The following is a 20,562-nucleotide window of genomic DNA, read 5'->3' as shown; positions in this document are numbered from 1 at the left end:
ATCTGTGATGTATTGATAATAGCCACAGTTACCACAAGCTCCGTCTATCATGTTGTAACCTGCTACCACCATGTTTCTCCTCTTCAGATGAAGAAAAGTTCATGTGTTTTCAAAGTAGGCCAGCAGCCTCCATCCATAGATAATCACAACAGCATGACCCTCAAATTCATGATCAGTCTTTTACCACAAAGTGTGACCGATGATCCCGTCTGAGCTCATATCAAGACACTTCCACAAACAAATATTCAGCTATTCTTACAGCCTCGGAGTTATTTAAAGCTCAACGCGTTTGCTGTTCTCTCAGGAGACACCAGAGCAGCTGGCCCTCACTGAGCTCACACACACAAATTATTTTTAAAGTTTGTTCAGCTTCCCCCTCGCTCTGTAGGGCTGCATACCTAGCTGCCAGGAATGTGATTGTACTGCAGCTGAGGAGCCGTCAGACTTGTGGCGACAAGCACACAGTCTATTGCATCACATCCGAGTGAGTTATCTGAGTGAGTCTGAGGGTGTGTGTCTTTTTTTTTTCTTTTCCTTCCATTTAATATGTTAAGTCAGATCAGGAAGTGTGATGCTGTGACAGTAGAAAAGGAAGCAGGCACACAATGGCACTATGTTTGCGTCTGGGACTGGTAGCATGAGAGGGCCCCGAGTAAAGACCCCCCTGTTGCTGCTGCTGCTGCTGCTGCTGGCCGCTCTTACAAAGACAGGTAAGAAGATTAGTTTCTTTACTCTGTGAACTCCTGTCTCCTCCCTGCTTTCTCTTCAGTGCTTAAGTCTTTGTGTTTCTGACTTTGTGACTGTGAGTGTAACGTCTCTACTGAAAGTAGAGATTGTTTATTGTTAATACTGTGAATACATAAGAGCTTTTGTTATTCTATCACTAATACAGAGCACGTAGATTAAATAGTAAGGCCTGAGGTTCTCGAAGTAGTAGCAGTTTGGCCTTATCTCGCTTTAATTCATTGTTTCTTTCAAAACTCTGACACATTTAGAAACTTAATCTCGTCTGCATTTCAAATTAAACTGTTCTCTAAGTTTATTAAAGCTAACAACAGCCTAAGGGACATTTTAAAGCAAAACACACTGTAGTCTTTCAGTATTTTAAGAGCTTGCCATTCCTCTTTTGTTTAAAATCTAGTAATATTCTAGAGCAAGAGGAACTTTCTCTCACAAAGTGAAATCTTTTACAACGTGACGAAGCTCTGTCGGGAACAAATTGCTCAACATGTTGAATATCTCCACCTCCTCCTCCACGCTGTCCACTAGGTGCATTTTGCAACAGTTTTGATTTTTGGAGCAACCGCTCGAAATCATGCACGCGGAAGTCTCGAGTTCCTGTGTGATCAGGCTGACAGTTATGCAGATGCTGTTTCAGAAACTAAGCTGGTGAAATCCCCGCAGACTTAACAGTCTTCAGTCACACGTGTGTGTTTCACTTTTGATGTGAACACCTCACATGGTTTCCTTTAAAGCTCCACTGTCCCTTTGCAATGACATGACAGCACGGTGATATAAAGTAATGAGAGGTGTTGGGTTGCAGTGTTGTGTGACAACGGAGATACAACTGCTGCTGATGAAGCAGAAGCAACTGAGATACAGGAAGAGGAGGCAGTAGAAGCAGAAGTAGTACAACAAGACCCAGGAGCTGATGGTGGTGGTGATGGTGATACAGAGATCTCAGGTGAGAGAAATAATGAAACACTATGTGGCCAGAACTATGTGGACACTTGGGTTGCTTTAATGTTTTTTGAATTAGATTTCTCTTTATTTAAACAAAATAAATATAAAAATATCCTCTCATAGAGACCGATGGTCCAGAGGGCAGCATAAAACATTGTTGCAACAATAAACACAACACAAACAACAGGCCAAGACAACTGTCACACGCTGTAAAAGTAAACAATATTCAGATATGATGCATGAAAACATATTGGATCCCAAAGCTGTATACAAATCTCAATAAATGTAGAAGCAAACACATTAAACAAGATGGCTGCTGTCCAGATTCTATGAAACTGACTTGGACTCACCAGTGGTAGTTGTTTTGACAATTTCTTTTTTCTGCCTTTGTGTGATGCAGTAGTTGGTAGATAGAGGGGAAATGTGGAAGAGAGAGACAGCCAACATGCAACCCTGACAGTATCAAGTAGATTTGTGCGTTGCTCCAGGAAGAAGTGGCGGCATATTTAAAAGCTTTTTTTTGGCCCGACTTTGTTTCAACTCCTGGAAACAACATCTTTAGACCAACTGTGACAAGACAGGTCACATTGGTATTGATTTCACATGTAAGGAGGATGCTACATGGAACAACGATGTTGTGCACTACAACTTCGAGGCAACAGTTTTTCGGAACCCTCTTTCCTGTTCCAACATGGCGACACGCCTCCTGCATAGAGCCAGGTTCATAATGACATAGGTGTAGATCTTGCGGTGATGCAGGGGACACGTCCCCCTCAATATATAGAGCAGGGGTGTCAAAGTCTTTTTAGGACACATGCCAAATACCAGGGGCGTAAATATAGGCAGTGCAGGCAGTGCGGTTGCACTGGGGCCCATGGGGTGGAGGGGCCGGACTGCCACCTGGAAATACGCCCGTGTTCAAAGAAGAACTCACATTAAAACAAAAATGGTGCTATTTTCTATACATGCCCTAAATAAGGCAAACCCATCTCCATCATGGTTTTCTGGTTTTGTAAAACAGTGTCAATCTATAACAAATTATAAACTTATTCTACATAAACTATTTAAAAAACTATAATTTACCAATAAAAAACTATCAAGTTAAACTCATAATTTACTATTTTCTTTTGCAAATTTGTCTTATACAGAAATGTAATGATGATTGCTGTGTAATATGTATGTTAATGTGTCCAATATCAAGTATCTGCCAGTGGATGTAACGTAAAAGCTGCAGTTAGACACACTGTTGCTAAAATGTATATACACCTAAAACTCTGTGTGTGTGTGTGTGTGTGTGTGTGTGTGTGTGTGTGTGTGTGTGTGCGCTTCATAACTTGTAACTAGGGCGTACAGTAATAGGGCCCCTCTGACTAGCGTGCACTGGGGCCCATTGTAACTACCTTACGGCCCTTGTTTTATTTCTAAAAAAAAGTACATTTTAAAAACACTAATCCGTTTACAAAACAGATGACAACCAGACAGTGATGTCTTCACAAGACTAAATGCAGTTTCAACAATATTTCTGTTTTCCCACAGACTACTACTCACTGTCATTACATGTGCATTTTTCTATACATTTCCATTCCTGTGTCACAGTCCTGACATCACCACATCAAACTAAAGTGAAAGAAAAGAACTGTATTCTGGTCAGGGAGGAAAAGCCTCTGAAGCAGCCAGGGGCGGAAATCCCGGGGGGGCAGGGGGGACATGACTCCCCCTTCAGTAAAGCTGTACCCCCCTAGAATCATTTGAGACACAATTAATAATTTTTGAACGATGCAGTAGTATTTATTAAAAGCACAATGTAAGCGGTGCTCATTATAAAAGCGCAATAATGTGCTATTTAAATCTTAAAAGATTTAGTCCCCCCCTCCCATTCCTAGTAGTGGTATATCCCACACTCTTTCCAACGGGCGGGGCTGGCAGCAGTAGCTGCGTGTGGCTGGAACCGCTGCCCACATCGCGCATCGCAGGGTAAGATGTTCACTCACACAGACACAGTTTAACTTACACAAGTTACAACACATCCCATTTACTGTTACAACAAGCCACAGGCCCAGGCTGATAATATAAACTGTCTGCAACATTTCTCCTGCATTGTTCAAAAGCCTACTCAATTATGAGTGCTGCTAAGCTAAAAGCTAATGATTAAGCTCAGAGTTTAATGATAGTCAGAGAGGACAGGAGAGAAAGAAGAGGGAGAGGACAGGACAAGAGCAGTCAGCGGCGGAGCGGCTCGTAGCTAATGGGTACCTGTCTGTAGGCTCTCCACCTGTCAGTGAAACAAACATGAGGGACGTGCAGTCCTGGAATTATTCTCTAAAATTTTACTGTTTATTGTCCCCCCCAACTATGAAATGGGATTTTCGCCCCTGGAAGCAGCGTTTTACACGAAGAAAGTGACTCAGTGTTTAACTTGCCCACCTCATCAGTATTAGGTGGGCAAGGTCATCCAGTGGGCCACATTGGACCCTTTGGCTGGCTGGTTCTGGCCCCCCAGCTGTATGTTTGACACCCCTGATATAGGACAGCTCCTTTTGTACCCTCGGATGTTATGAAAGTAGCAGAGGACTTTCACTTGGATAAAATTAAAGACATTTCCACCATAAATAAATGCAAAAAAGGGACAAATTGGTGCATAAAGATTCACCAAAATGCAGGAAGTGAAGTCTTTGGTGCTCACATTTTCTGGCCATGGACTCCAACGACCCCTGATCCAGGCGTAGCCACAATCTGATTGATCAGATAATCACAGATGTAAATCAAGAGACTTCAAAATGTTCTGTTTTAATTCAGTAGGGTAAAGGACCTTTTAAACACTGATATACCTTTGTTAAATGGAAAAAACAATGTAAGGTATCGTATAAGCACTGACACCTGCCCCACCTGTCATTTCTTTTTTCTTTTTTTAATGTTTTTGTTAGTCACATGTAAGTATATCAAGTCTAAACATGTAGAATTCCCACCACAGGTCGAGGGGACAACCTGTGAGGGGGCTGCAGTCAGTAGGCTGGGTGGTGGTTGGTTAAGGGGCACTGGTTCCTTTTTAGGGGTGTAGACGAATACAAAAACATGATTGGGATATGCACAGATAATTTGCTTTGAACAGAGAAGAAAAACATTAGCATTTTCTCAGTAATCTTTGCCTTCAAAGGCGATTTAGACTAACTTTATCTGTATCTAGACCTCCCACTGCATGCAAAGCCTATTTTTAAAGTTATGTCATACGGCCCAGTGAGCTATTGTCACAAGCTTTGTCAGTCTTTTATTAGCTAGATAGAAATACTGATGTTTTTGTGACATACAGAGATACAGACACAGATGGTAGTTTTGTGTTCAACCCCTGGTTCCTTTGATGAGACTAACTAACTCTGAGACACTTTCAGCTCCTCATTCTGGACTAAACATGTTGTTGAGGTTCACTTCCTTTATTGCATTTGAACCTACCCACTTAGAATAACTGAAGAGACTTTCTACGAGTTATAACTGGTTGTGAAGTCTATTTTTTAGAGCAGTGTTTCTCAAATGGTGCACTGGTGTGCCATGGGATTTTGTGATAACCACACATTGCAGTATGGGCCTAAACAAGAAGTTATGAATGATTTTTCAATTGACTGTATCAGTATGTAGTGCACACCCATTTCCTAATAAAGATGTAAAGACATTTAATTTAATTTAATTTAATTTAATTTAATTTCATGTGATTTAATTTAATTTAATTTAATTTTAAAAAGCCTACACAGGAACCTATTTCTTGTCTTTTGCCTGTGGGAATTCTAAGTGTGTGACACATCACATTATCTCACATTACATTATTTCCTGTTTAAATGGATGTGTTACTGGTACTTTGATGTAATTTTATAAAGTTTAAATAACACATGTCATAGAGGCTATTGTGCACAGATATAAATACAGATGTGCCTTGAGATTTTGGCTCTCCCGTCGGTGTGCCTTGGACACAAAAAAGTTTGGAAACCTCTTTTTTAGAGGAGTTGAAGCTGTTCTAGCAGCATATTACTGTGATGCACATGGTTTTAGAAGAAGATGCTCAACTAGTACATAATGCTCGGGTGTCCACATACTTTGGGCCATGTGTAATGGACTGATTCACAAACCTCATGAGTGTTACTCACTGTAAGTACTGTCATCATGATGACGTGCATCTCTCTCTGTTTGTAGAAACAACTCCAGCTACTACAGATGACTCTCCAACAGTGGCACCCGACCCCTCCCTCCCAGTTGAGAACAGTAAGTCCACAACTTTTGTTCTGCGTGATCCTGTTTTTGCTGAAAAACCTCCATCTATACACAGGAAGAGTCTCTCACATTTTATCCAGCTGCTCAACAGTTGATATCCTGATGTGATTTCATGTCACTTCTTGGTGGAGTGGAGAAAAACAAGAAAGGTTATTCACGGACATGTTTCAGTAAAGTCGTCGATTCTCTCCTCTACTGTTGTTTCCAGTTGAAAGTCCCATAGAAGACGATCATGGCTCAGGAATAAGGAGCCTCCCCGCCCTTGATGATGGTATGTCAGACCAACCGTGGCCTAACATACCAGCACAGTGCTAATTCGTGTCTAGTTCACTGTACATGTAAAGATCGATCATTAGACTAAATAACAGGACAATAAAAAATCAGCGATGTCTGTCTCTTTCTTATATTCTGCTTCTTTTTGTTGCTTCCTTATTATATTGCGTTGTGTTTTTATACGGTTTGCTTATTCTACGTGCTTATATACTGCTCAGTATTTTTTTCTACTGATGCTTCCTGTTTGCACTATCCTTCTGTTCCCCTGCTGTGGACGAATAAAGGATTATCTTATCTTCTCTTATCTTACCTTATAAAATGCAGCAGGAGTCAGGATACATTTTTTTGTACAAATCTAAAGGGCAATGACTGACCGATTATTGTTGCCTTGCCTCTGCAGTCCGTACAGATGCAACACCGCCTTACTCTATGGGTCCTGGGGACATTTCACAAAAAGGAGGGGAAGAAGGTTTGAGTCTCATCATCATCCTGATCCCTGTGGTTCTGGTGGTCTTAATTATCGGCATGATAGTCTGCGGTATTTTCATCAACCGCAGGTGGAATGAAAAAGCAAGAAATCAAGGTATGTCCAACAACAAAACAAAACCCATATTGTCCCACTTGCCCACTGGTGGCCATTACAAATGTTTTTTTGTTCTATTTGCAGAGATTTTCAGATGGAGTCATTGAAAATCCTGGGGTTGCAAACCAAAACCAAGAGCCATAACTAAATTTCAGTAGTTCAGTTATGCTGTGAAGTATAAGCTAGTTTAAAACCATGTTAATATTAAGGTAATGTCCCTAACTTTCAGATGTTATCAGACTAATACCAGCACAGTTACCATTTTGAGTTTCACAACATCTTGTTTTAATGTGTGTTGTATCTATTATGTATCTTCTCCTTAAGAAGACAAATATACATCTGTAATTTTAAGGATCGTAGGGGAAAAACACATTAACAGGGAACAAGCCTCCTCAAGTTTAGGGGAGACTCGTGGGTCGAATTTCATTCGTTTTGAGGTGAGAGTTCAGCTTTGAAAACAGCCATGCCAGTTGTATCCTCGTCAAAATTAAGCTTAAGTTTGCATTCATCCCCTTCCTGTCAAACTATGCCAACCTGGTTGTTACCAGTTGTCTAGTTTCAAAAGATACCACTTCCTTTGCACTATAGCTTAAAAAATGAGCATGTTACATCCTCTTAAAGACAGTAATGTCAGCATCCAATAATTTTTGCAATACAGCAAATGTATCAGGGGTGCCATGGCCCCCACTGGCCCTCCTCTTCAGGGCGCCACTGCTATGGTGGTGAATCGTCTTTGGTTTTTCACATTAAAAGCATTAAAAGACATGAGTTGGAACTATTCTATTGTTATTCTATTCTCTTTAAAGTAAAATATCGTGACATCCGTCGACTAAAATCGTTAAATTTTTAGCTGAAATTTCTGTGTGGCAGATGACAGTGACAGTTAAATGGGGACATTATGTGAAATTTAGAGGAACTGACGGTAAGTCTGATCGCATTCTTGTGATTGAACAGATATTGGTAAAAAACTTAGCTTTTATCAGTGTTTCTTATAAATGTAACTGCTAAAAAACAAAATTTATTTGGCGTTTGGATCTGCTAGAATAAAAATATATTTGATTACTGTCATGTTTTTTGCCATTTTCATATCATAACAAAGATGACTGAACGGTGTTCTCTTCTCACAGAGCTGAGAAAAGAGGATCCCTATTTGGACGGGTCCAGCACAGAGAAGGTGCCAATGTAAGTGTTAAGAAAAAAAAAATTTTTCCCAGCAGCTGCTAATTTGATGGACTATTGGCAACTGTGTAAAATGTTAAATTGTAAAAGAAATGTTCAGTATTTTAATATCAGATGTTTGGAAAGAGAAAACCATCAGTGTGTTATTTCCTGTTTGAAAAACACGACCTATTGTGCAGAGAAGCTTTGGGTTTCATATGCATACAGGAGTGAGAGTTATTTACAAGCGAGTCAACACAAGTTATATCGTGTGGTTACATATCTTTCTCCACTGCTACTTTGAATATCTGCAGAATCTCAAACATCATATCAGTTCTTGATCCTCTGAGTTGAACAAATGACGTTTGCCTCGAGACCTCTGCATGTATTCCTCTGTTGTCACTATGTGTGTAGGTGCAGAGTGATGCACAAAGCTAACAAACACATCCAATAAAGATTGAAGACACTCTGAAAACAGTGTCGGACAAAACACAATAAAATCAGTCAGATCACAGGTGCTGTAAAAATAATATCCTACAATAACAACAAATGGGATTCACAAAACTCTATCACTGATAAAAAGTCAACATTAGGTCATCAAAAGAAGTACAGGAAGTAAAAAGAATAAAATACTTGTATTAGCAATGCTTATAGCTAACGGCTAGGTTAGCACCAAAATGACTGTGAAAGAAACTAATGAATAACAAAACCACAGTCCCATACAGCTTTACTATACTTCCTCCAACAAGGGCATTCAAGGGAGTAGATAAAAGATGGTTGTCACTATTTGCCCATGGCCCCCAGACACACCGTTCAGCCTTGCAGACAATTTTTCCCAGTGGTCACTCGCGGTATTGCAGCAGAAAAATCCCTTGCGGCCCAAAAAGCATTTTCCGATAGACCACCATTATAAAAGACACGTCCATATAACTGTTGACAGGACACTTCCAGCTGCGAACAAGGTCAGTTATGACTCTTTCTATCATGATTTTTTTTAGCTATGGTGGTTTTATATCTGTGACATGACATCATCACAATGTAAAGTCTATGAGCCAAGCAGGAACATTACTGCTCAGTGCAATTATCTGTGTCCAGTGTTGTAATATGCTCCTTTGAGTTTTATTGTGTGTTTGAAATGATAAAGATCCTCCTCATGAAAGATGTTAGAATTCGCCTGCTCTGGGCTGCAGGAAAGGGCCCCGCTCCGGGTTAGCTGCTCACGTGTTTGCGTTATGATGCTGAACAGAATGTTCACAAACATGGTATTTGTGTCACACTTTGTATCCTCCAGGCCCATGTTTGAAGAAGATGTGCCCTCTGTGTTGGAGCTGGAAATGGAAGAGTTAGACCAATGGATGAAAACGGACGGTAGGTGTCTTTAAATGAAGCTGTAGGAATTAAAAAAAAAAAAAAAAAGTAGAAGTATGAGGTGATGTGAGGATATGTGCCTCATAAATCTGTTCGAAAATGTGTCGTTTTTCTGCAGAATAGTGTTGAATCTCTCTGAGAAATGTGTCAAAGCCTAGCAGCCATTCAAATGTCACAGTTTATTCTCTCTTTTTTCCTTTATATTGTATTTGTTCATATGTGTAGATTTTGGGGGGATGCAAGGGACACATCCAAAACAAAATAAAAACATTTACACCATAAATTGATGCAGAAACAGCAAAAACACCAGTGTGCAGGAAATTAACTGTTAAGTATTCTTGTGGAGGACCCTTAATACCAGCCAAAGTATCAAAGCGTTGTCCACTTTATTGCATCAGTAATTATAATATAATAAGATAATTTACATTATTCTGAAATGTGCCTTTTGCATGATGAGTTACTACTGGTTCCTTAATTTTATTTTAAAGACATTTGTACTTTTATTTAAGTCAGATTTTTAATACAGGACTTTTACATATAACAGTTTTTTTACACTGAGGCATTGCTACTTTCACTTGATTAAAAAAAATATGAGTACTTCTTATTTTGCGAATATAGTGTTTGGGGAAGTGTAACAGTGAAAGGGTGGTAAGACTGTTATAGTTATTGTTGACAAGATGTTCCTGTTGTTCTCATTGAACTGCTAAATATATCATTATTTGTGTGTAACTGTCTGCTTTGATGGTAAAACCAGAAAAAAAAACTGGGAAAGGAGGGAAAGGGAGAAACCATTGCTGACAGTGAGAGTAGTTGGAGTAGTTTGTCCAGCAGAGGTCACTGTTGCTTTAATTGTTACGACTCCTGTTTGTTCATTGGTTTGTTTGTTGTAGGTGAAACTGCAAAGGACTCCATGCTTGCATGAATCTACTGATGGTGGTGAGCATGCTTATGTCCAGTTTATGAACACATACAGATTTTATTTTGTTTGTTGTCATTCATCCGCTCATCATCAGAGAGCTATTCCCAGAGCCTTATAAAAAAATAACACTTTTAGTCATAAAATGTCCGTAAATGTGTCATTTTTAATCACTAAACTCTAAAATGTTTTTAGACATCAAAACTAATTTAAATGCGTAAAATAAAGTGCACAAGTATATATTAGCTTTGCTCTTTGCTGTCCTGCTCCTCTGTGAACCGTGAAAGTTTATTTGGCAACGCTGATTTCTAAATCGTAGCAGTCACTGTGTCACAGCCAGAAACAATGTGTCACAGCATGAGCAATTATTTATTAAGCAACATTCCTGCAGGTGTGAATACAGCCTACGTCTAAAGAAGTATCTCATCATGGAAATGCTGAAAACAATAGTGTAAATATCTGTTGTACAGTATACACGTTGAGACATTATGACTGACCTATTACATCCACCTCGTTACACAATCATGCTAACACAATACAGATCAACAGTTGACTCAGGCTTTTCCAAACAGTTTCCTTGTCTCTGCCAGCCTGTGTTTGTTGTGACGCACCAGCTGGTTTCAGTACGGCTACGACTGATGAACTGTGACCCTTTCGTCATTACACATGGTGCTGTTTGAAAGCACAAGCATTGCTAACACCTGCTAGTGATTACACCAGGCATGCATGGAAGTGTGGCGCAACTTAACCCCAGGATAGTCTCCTTACTGGAAAGGCTGGGAAGGCGAGGTCAAGGTCCACTCTGCTGACTGTTGACCAACATCATTTACACACGGCTTTTTCCCAGGATTTTATTTCTGAAAGCTGTGCAAGGGTTAGAGGGTACTTTCATTCAATGAGGAGGCCCTCTGTACACATTAGGTTACAAAAGAGATCTCAATAGAAAAGTAAATGCGATGTTAGTGCTGCTGTGGCTGTGCTCTCTGCAACAGCTCTGCCATGTTTGTCACAACTGTGAATTTCCACAGCAACTTGGGCAAATTGAAAAAAGGCAGCATGTAAAATGTTGTTGAAGCTGATTCAAAAGCAAATTTTGAAACCTGCCAATTACTTTGCGCTTGAAAAAGATGCTCTAAAATAGACCTACTCTAAAAAGTAAATGAACTACTTGTATAGCGCCTTTCTAGTCATCTGACCACTCTAAGCACCTTTTACTCTACAAGTCACATTCACCCATTCACACACACACATTCATACACTGGTGGCCAAAGCTACCATACATGGTGCCACCTGCTATTCAGTTTTTAACACACTCACACACCAATGGAACAGCCATCAGGGGCAATTTGTGGTTCAGTATCTTGCTCAAGGATTCTTTGGCATGTGGACTGGAGGAGCAGAGGATCAAACCGCTCAACTGCAATACTGACTCAACTGTACAATAATCAGTGCAATAATTCAACTGTGCAATACTCTGGCTTTAAAGGTCCAGTTTGTAGGATTACGGGGCATGTACTGGCAGAAATGTCATTTATTATTCATAACCATGTATTCATTTATTTATAATCACCTGAAAATAGGAATCTATGTGTTTTTGCCATCTCAGAATGAGCCGTTTATATCCACACCCGGGGCAGGTCCTCAGTTTTGTAGTTGTCCGACATGCTTGGTATAGGGAGAGGTTTCAGTTCTGCAACCTCACTGCTAGATGCCACTTAATCCTACACACCGGACCTTAAATACTGCATTCTTAAAAGAAAAAAAAACACAGAATAGCGCTCTACTACCGAACTCCAACACTATATGTAACTTAAAGGTTCAGTGTGTAAGATTTAGGGGGATTTAATGACATCTAGTGGTGAGGACTGCAGATTGCAACCACCTGAAACTCCTCCTGGTTGGGATTCCTTCAGTGTCTGTTGTTCAGGAGGTTTTTACTGGGAGTCAGATTAACCACAGAGGTCTCTTCCTCTCCAAAACAAATGGAGCAGGTGATTAAAACCAGTAAAAACACTGAATAAAGCAGTTTCACGTTACAAATCAGTGTTTCTCCAACACTGCTCATCGCGGAGAGGCTGCTAAATATGGTGGCCGATGGAAAAACATAAATGGCCCTATCTGGAGCCAGTGTTTGGTTTGTGTGTCCTGGGCTAAACATGGCGCTGTAACATGGCCATGGAAGAGGACCTACTCCATATGTAGATATTAACAGCTCATTTTAAGGTAACAGCAACACGACAATTTTTATTTTCAGGTGATTATACACCACCTGAAAACACACTTGTATTATATTCCCTTCCTGCTAATATATTCCCCTAAATCCTACACACTGGACCTTTAATGAAGTCAAAAGTCAGCCAAAAAAAAACCCCTCTAAATTGACTCCTGGACCTCTCCTGACTCGTGTCACCAGAGTTCAGAGATTATAGAGGACTGACCTCCGTCCTTCTGTGTCTCTCTGACTCTCTGACATTGTCACCTCTCTCTCCTATGATTTCTGCAGGTTAACAAAGGACGCTCTCCCTGCATGAAAGGACACGCAGTCAGTGATGCATTGATGCCAACTTGGATGTTCTGACCTTTGTAAATAAATCCAGCAACATCTGTGACCACGGGAAATAATTTGACTGCCAGGAAACAACACTTTAAGGACACAAGCAAACATTACTTTCATTTTTAATCAGCCAGAAACATGAATACATCATCACAACTCTTGGCTGTCATTCTCCTTGAAAGTTTTCAGTGGACAGCAATGAACAACAATTGGACTTAAACTTGTTAAAACACTGGATCTTTGATCAGTTTTGTGCCTTTCGTGGATTTTTTAAGGTCATGCCTCGCCTTCTTTGATTGTATTGTTGAACTGTCGAGCAGTAAGTGGTTATAATCCGGGTAAATGCACAGTATTTTCTGCCTCAATGAAACAGAAAGAAAAGTATTAAGGTTAAACCTACAACACTGTGCAGTATACCAAACATTCCCTTTTGTACAGATTCATAGTGTTAAAAGAGAACATGGTCATCTTAAAGCGCATTAGGCTGATACTCCTCTCCACCCCTCGCAGATATGACTGCTCATAGTTTCTGCTGATGGCGTCTCTTTAGCTCAAAGCCTCTTTGTTGTATTACACTGTGTGACTCCCTCCAGCTGCAGGTTTTAATGGGGAAATATCCTGTTGAAGACTGCAGGCATGCATGACAGAGGAGGCCACTCCTTTTCATGCCTGTGCAGAGCTGGTTAGGACTCACAGAGAAAGTGGTTTTTATTCAGAGAATGAAATCTCAAAGTGTGAAATCAGTCTGTTTCTGTGTCTTGTGATAAATTATTACTCGTCACTGAAACAGCTTTCTAAAAGCTCCTACTGATAAGATTTTCATCTCACCATGCAGTGGATAATAACTCTCTGACTGAATACTTTATGTCTACAAATGCTGTTCAGATGTTTTGTTTCCAGTTTTGGCTTTAAAGTGTTGAATCTAATCTAATCTAAGTCATGACACTGATTTTAATTAATGTGAGTGCAACTTTCTAAATGTGTCAGTCAGTATTTTGCAGAATCTTGCACTGTAAATATGAGAATACAGTATACCAAAAGATGTTATTTTCAAGGGTTGCCTTTTGTAAATATTTCATACAAGGCCGTAATTTTGTTGTATTGCTAATGAAGCTTTGAATAAATTTCAATGAATAAAACCTTGTGATAAAATCATGATGCCAGCGTGGCTCCTGGGATGGCAGTGTCGGCCAGTCCTCCGCTGTGTTTCAGACTGAAATATCTCTATTGGATGGATCACCATGATATTTTGTATGGATATTAATGGTTTCCAGAGGATGAGTTCTATGTTGCCAGTACCCTATGTTACCAGGGTCCTAAGCTTCCAGGGTCTTATATATGGTCCTATATATTCCTAAGGTCCAATGTTCACAGAGTCCTATGTTCCCAGGGTCCTACGTTCCCACGTCCTATATATTCCCAAGGTACTATGTTCTCAGGATCCTCTGTTGCCAGGTTCCTATATTCTCAGAGTCCTATGTTCCCAGGGTCCTTTATATTCCTAGGGCCCTGTGTTCTTAGGGTCCTATGTTCCAGAGATCTATGTTCCCAGCATTCTCGGAACCCATCGGCTGTATTCGGCGTCTGACTTCCGGCAGATGGCGATACAGCCTCTGGGGGCAGACCCCCAATTTTTTGGCATTCTGGTTTGATTTGGGCGGAGGAGGCGAATTTCCGTTTCCGACTTCTGTTTATATATAAGTAAATATGCTGAACCATTGCGATGGATTCAGAGTTTGCAGTGACGCCAATTATGTTCCGCCTCGTTAGTTCACCGCACGGACTGTTTAACCTGGCAACAACTGCAGCCGGCTCAAACGTGATTGGTCAATACCACGCGGACAACAAACAGCCTACAACCGGAAATCAGGGCTCTTCTTCTGGAGGCAAGATCTCCGGGGTTTGCCTACAGTCTCTACATTCACTGAATGTAGAGTCTGTATATAGAGATCTATGTTCCCAGGGTCCGATGTCACTAAGATCCTATGTTTCCATAGTCAAGTGCTTCAAGGGTACAATGTTTTTAGGGTCCTATTTCCAACAGCTCTATCTAGCCCATAACGGGGACTAGAAAAAGCTCTGTAATGACTTAAAATGACATGACTTGGTTAGGGGACTAAAAACATGACTGAGAGTGAAAAAATTGTGCTGGCGCGGGTCTTTGTCTAGATACTGTTGCTCTTCCTGTTAGGAGAACTGTTCCTAAATGAATTGCAGCACAAGAAACAAACAACTTTTAAAAGAATAAATTAATTGAAAATTGGAAACTAAGCAATAAGGAGGAAAGGGGGGGGGGGTGTTAAGGGTAGGAAAGAGGTCAAAGGTCAGGCTAAAGTGAGATATCCATAACAACCGACTATTCAAATCCAAACAGGTTTAGGTTAGGAAAAATTAACAACCTAGAAAGGGGGTCCAAAAACCTTGATGCACTCTTACTTGCCAATTTTAAGCTTATGTTTTAATCAATTAATGGCTCTTCATCTGATATGACTTACATACAGAGTAAACCAATTTTATTTAAGGGACAGAGGATGACAAGAAAACTTTCTTGTTCACTGTACGAACACAATAGGAGGGTTAATGTGAGTAAACAGAACACTGAACTGGGAATAGGAATCAGGAAACATATAGATACACAGCCTCACATAGCCACTAGCATGGCTGTAGACTCTCAGTCTTGTTCAATATGTTGTCACATGCACACAAAACATATATACTCATGCACACACAATAGCTGCTTCCTTTCAAATTTAACATTTAAGATTACATTTCATCATACATGTTTAAACATTAAATGCAACGCAGCAGGTTTAAAGTGCCTCACATCTGTCCCATGTGTGTTTCTGTCACAGTAAGCTCTGTGTTTCAGACTTTATGTCCACTGCTGTAAATCCACTGATGAGTCTGCTCCGCCGTCCTCTTCAAGCTCTGTATGTCTGATGGAATTCAAACCAGCGGAAAGTCTGAGGGAGCAAGGGCAGACAATCCATGCAAACCAATGAATACCAATGAGAAATGAGTCTCTCACTCTATTTTTTCCTCCTCCGTTTCACTCTCTTTCTCATTAGATTTTCAGACAGCAGTTCTGTCTGTCACCTTACAATGTCTGCACCGTCACTGCTGACCGGCCGTCAGTCGCTGCTGACTAAGCACTGAAATTTTCATAATCAGTATCTAACATCTATAAGGAATAGATGACTGGGTTATTGTTTACACATGGAAATCAGCCTTGTTTGGGAGTATTGTCAGTTTGGAGCATCACACCTAAAGCATTGTCCATTCATGTTTTTATCACCTCAAAAATAGTCTCAGATTTTTAGAAAAACACACCATTTAATTCTTTTATCTTTTCGCACCCTGATTGTTTCAACAGCCTCTTGTCTTTTTTTAAAAACACTATTGACAAGCTAAAGACTGTACGGACCTCAGCTCACAAGGCTTTTCATCAGAAAATTACACCTGTCTTCCCTCTTTATACACCGGCTCCCTGAACAGTTTAGAATTGATTTCACAATCTTACTCGTTATATTCAAAGGGGCACTGCACTGATCTTACATGTCAACATTTGTAATTTTTTTCTTCTGTATGAGCTCTGTCAAGTCTGAAAAAAGTATTTATTTCACATCAGACAGGTTTCAGAAGACAGAAACCCTGGAGTGTTTTGAGTGCTTTGAGAGAGCGAGAGGCTGTTTACCTGCATCTCTAGTGAAAGATGTTGCATTATAAAATCCAATTTTTTTGGAGCTTGACCCCCATTAGGACTAAAAGTCAAGATATCTCAGCTGCAGCAGCACTGATTTTGAACATTCTTCTCTAAAGTCTATGCAAAACTAAATCTCTTTTAAGGTCACTCAAGGTGACCCTCCTCATTTATTTCTTACCTCTTGGTCCAAGATGAGCCTGTGTGTAGTCGAGAACCTCAGGAAGAGGTCTTTTGTTTGTTCCAGAGTCTAGTCTCTAAAGTAGACGGGACAGAGTCTATGCGGTTGGGGCCCTGAGGCTGTGAAATGACCTGTCTGAAGAAATAAGTCTGGCTGAACCAGTATCACCTTTTCAATCTTCTTAAAACAGACTTTTATCAGAGATTATCCTGGCTTTACTCAATTTAGAGTTGTCCTTATTTCTGCTGTGTTATTTGTTTTTATTCTGGTTCAGTTTATTAACGTTTTTGGTCCTCTACTTCTCTACAGTTGCTTTCATTGGCACTGGTTTAAAAAGCTGAAAAGATTTTTCAAGCAAAAATATCATTCTCATGTACCAGCCTCTCAAATATAAGTGTTTGCCTCTTGTCCTCGTCTCATGATATTATACAGAATATCTATCTATTTTGCTGACATTCTATTAATCAAAGAATCAGTTCATTTATCGAGAAAATTGCTAATATCAGCCCTAAAAATGTCTGCCTTCTCACCAGTATAATGGAACTAGATGGTACTCTGCTTGTGGGGCTCAAAATGTTACTGCTGTTGAAAAACTTAACAGCAAAAACACCTTTCCCACTGCCTCTCCAAGGCGAGAATTTTGTGCCATTATTGCATCTCGCCGTTCTTTATAAACGGTACTGTCGCAGAATGGGGGGACTTGGTTGTCTCACCATTAAGATGGCAGTGGAGGTGGTAACGTCAAATCGACGTCTGTGTAAAAGGGACAGGCAGCAGGACCTGTGGGTTGCATGGGTTTGACGTTTTGATGGCATGTTATGTGTGTGACCCACCATGAGAGATTTAAAAAGCAGCTAGCAGCAGTTAGCAGCTAACTCAAAGAAGCAGAAGAGTGGCTAAAGATGTCTGCAAACTGGAAAAACATTGAGGTCCAGGAGCTCTTTACCCTCCAAGCTGAAGATGAGATCAGCCACCATGTAACAGGAACAGTAAATGATTGGTATTGTCATGTTATGCCTTTAATATGTGAATGAAATGCTGCCAATGTGTATGCTGATGCTGTTGTGTTACACGTCATTCCCATCATGCCTCTTTTGCTTCCAGGGTGCCAGCACGCTCCTCTAAAGACTCTAAAAGGATGTCTTTTTCCATAAATCAGAAAGACAATCCACAGATCTTGTTGTGCATGAGCAGTTTCATGTGGGAACTATTTTCTTTTTGAGTCTGTTGAATGTTTGAAATGTATTTTTGGGCGCTTTAAGCACCACAAACTGAGTGTCATCGAGTTCCATTATACTGGAGCGAAGGCAGACATCTCGCCAGCCAATATCTGCAACATTCAGCAACTCACACCAAAATAATCTAGATTAATACATAGCCCTATGGGTAAGAGGAAAAATATGTATTTTTGATTTTGGGGTGAACTGTCCCTTTAAGAAAAAAATGTTAGCTGCAGATGAAGTTTTACTTTAATTTCTAAAAGTACTTTACAAATAGATATTATCCCAGTACATTTCATTGTAAACTCATACATACAAACACAATGTTATATTATTTAAAAAACACACACACAATGTAAATTCTGCCCTCAGATGATGTGCAGCAACAGCAGCAGCAGCAGCAGGTATAAGGTTTTTCTCACTCAGTGCACCGGCAGCGTCACTAGCTCTGTTCACACTGTGCCAGATTCTGGCTGAACTGGTTTACATGCAAATAAAACAGCAATCCCTCTTACAAAACATGGCTGTGAAAAACAATCTGCACATAGTCTCATACCAGGTAAAATATTTTTCCTGGTATGTGTAAGGACCGGTTTATAATTTTGATTAAAGCCATGTCTGTCCCAGTGAACAGAAATGTGATGTAATCCCCCAGAGGAGACGTTCATAACATCACATTTCCAGTGACCCGTCTCTCTGAATTTACCAAGCTTTATAGACAGAATCACTGTCTACCCAGCAGGCACTGTTGCTGCCTGTCACACTCTATCAGCTCCATTTCACAGCCATGTTTGTTTGCCTTCAAGAGCTGTGATGTTACAGAGCATCGTCCGTCTGTCGCAATCATCGCATTCAGTCATTCTTGGGCAATCTTTGAGTGGAAAACATAGCGTACACCAGGGAATGTGTGTGTGTGTGTGTGTGTGTGTGAGAGAGAAGGAGAATGTGTGTTGGAGTCATTATGTGAGACTTACTTCACGATAGTTTTGAGTTTGGTCCTTTGTAGAGTCATGATGAGCCATTTAAAGCATGTGAAACTTTTCCACTGCCTCTTAGGAAAGACTGCCTCTTGCACCATTTGGACAACATTAGATAAGACACATCAACCAAAGCTGTAGCTGAGAAAACAGAGGTCATGTCTTCTTCCTTCTTTTTTCAGGAAATGTGGGATGTGAAGCATATATCTTAAATTTTATGATTAAAAGTTACACATCGTGGGACTTTGTGCTTTATTTTAAGACTTAGTGCTCATAATACATTAAGTAATAACAATTCATCTGTTTTCCTTAGGAGATTGTAATCTTTCTTGGAGGGGTGAAAGCTCTTAGAAAACAGCTTTTGGACCAGTGGTTCCCAGCCCGAGGGTTGAGACCCTTCAGATGGGTCCCTTTACAAATTTGAACGGTCAAAGCAGCTCTGTTTGATAAAAAAACATATATATATCCTTTTTTTTGTAGTTGTTTTCTGTGAAATAGTGAGTGGAAGACAATGTGTTGGCATACATTTCTGCAAACTCTGAACATGTCACATTTGCACATTTCATGTCACATGTCCACGTTTCTAAAGTGACATAACATATAAGCTGGCTTTGTCATTAGAAGGTAGACGGGATGGTGTGTCAGGTTAGACACCTGCCAGATCACTGCAAATCACTGTTGGAGACCAACAAACAACAAAACTGGTTGTGCTTCATAAGGCTCAGACACACCAAACCAACATCAAATGTCAACTGTTGTATTGCCTCACATCGCCTGTGTCTCGTCCAAAAAGTTAAGCCTGAACACAACGCAAATGCTATAGCAAACTCCCAACTAGCACATATGCTTCTACCTGTGGTCTGTATTCATCATTCAAACAGAGAAACTGGAACACCAACAGGACAGATTAACGATGCTAGTTAGCCAGTTAACACATAAAAAACACACCCTGGTGTTGAAGAAGAAACAATATTTACCATGCGCTAGTGAACAATGACACAAAATTATTACCAAACGTTTCTGCCAAAGAGCAATGGCTAGAAAAAAATCTTACTTAAAATAACAAGTTTGTTTCGATCTCATGCCCCCTTGACTTTAGCCATTTGCTTACTTTCCTCACTTCCATTTCTCTTCTCATGCAGTGAGCTTAACCCTATGGGCCCGAACGACGATAGTGCGTCCAAATTCACACCTGTTCTTCTCTATTGATTTTCTCTGCGACCGTTCGTCATAGCGAGAAGCCACGTATATCAAGTGAAACAGCGGAACTGTAGCTTTCCGACAAGACCAAGGGCTTGTCGGTAGTCCAATGTTTTCACAGCGAAAAAAATTATAAAGTTACACTAAAATTATGTACAACAGAGCTTTCATACAGCGTTGCACACACATTACTCTTGGATGGCTTACTCGCGAATGCAGGCTCGCACAGAAATGCCACGCATATAGGCCTGTTTCCACCGCAGGAACTTCGGGGTAATTTTTATGGGGCCGGGGCCGTTGGTGCGTATCTCCACCGCAGGAACCACCCCCGAAGGACAGAGTTCCGGAACTTTTACAGGGGCTAAACAAGTCCCTGCCTCGGAGTAGGTACTCAGAACGGCCCCGAGAAACTCCTGGCTGGGGCTTGGGGGTTACTTGGTGCTGACTGGATATACTCAAGGCGGGATGTGACGTTTTGTAAATAACAACATG

General features: G+C 40.4%; 1 protein-coding gene across 3 annotated transcripts; it reads left to right on the top strand.

Annotated features, from left to right (window-relative positions):
- Positions 1-446: 446 nt before the first annotated feature.
- tmem154 (transmembrane protein 154) lies at positions 447-13,944 on the top strand. Of its 3 annotated transcripts, XM_050045214.1 has the most exons (9): positions 450-710; positions 1,544-1,684; positions 5,863-5,931; positions 6,149-6,211; positions 6,614-6,796; positions 7,924-7,978; positions 9,246-9,322; positions 10,213-10,258; positions 12,742-13,944. In XM_050045214.1, the coding sequence occupies exons 1-8, from the start codon at positions 614-616 to the stop codon at positions 10,242-10,244; spliced, it is 717 nt and encodes a 238-aa protein (XP_049901171.1). In that variant the 5' UTR covers positions 450-613; the 3' UTR covers positions 10,245-10,258; positions 12,742-13,944. The 3 variants fall into 3 exon arrangements, with proteins under 3 accessions (XP_049901172.1, XP_049901171.1, XP_049901174.1); XM_050045215.1 differs by lacking the exon at positions 10,213-10,258 and having other exon boundaries at positions 447-710; XM_050045217.1 differs by lacking the exon at positions 6,149-6,211 and having other exon boundaries at positions 452-710.
- The last annotated feature ends 6,618 nt before the right edge of the window (positions 13,945-20,562 follow it).

Source organism: Epinephelus moara, chromosome 5 (assembly GCF_006386435.1).
Source record: "Epinephelus moara isolate mb chromosome 5, YSFRI_EMoa_1.0, whole genome shotgun sequence".
NCBI classification, from domain to species: domain Eukaryota; kingdom Metazoa; phylum Chordata; class Actinopteri; order Perciformes; family Serranidae; genus Epinephelus; species Epinephelus moara.
This window is presented reverse-complemented; position numbering and strand designations above follow the sequence as displayed.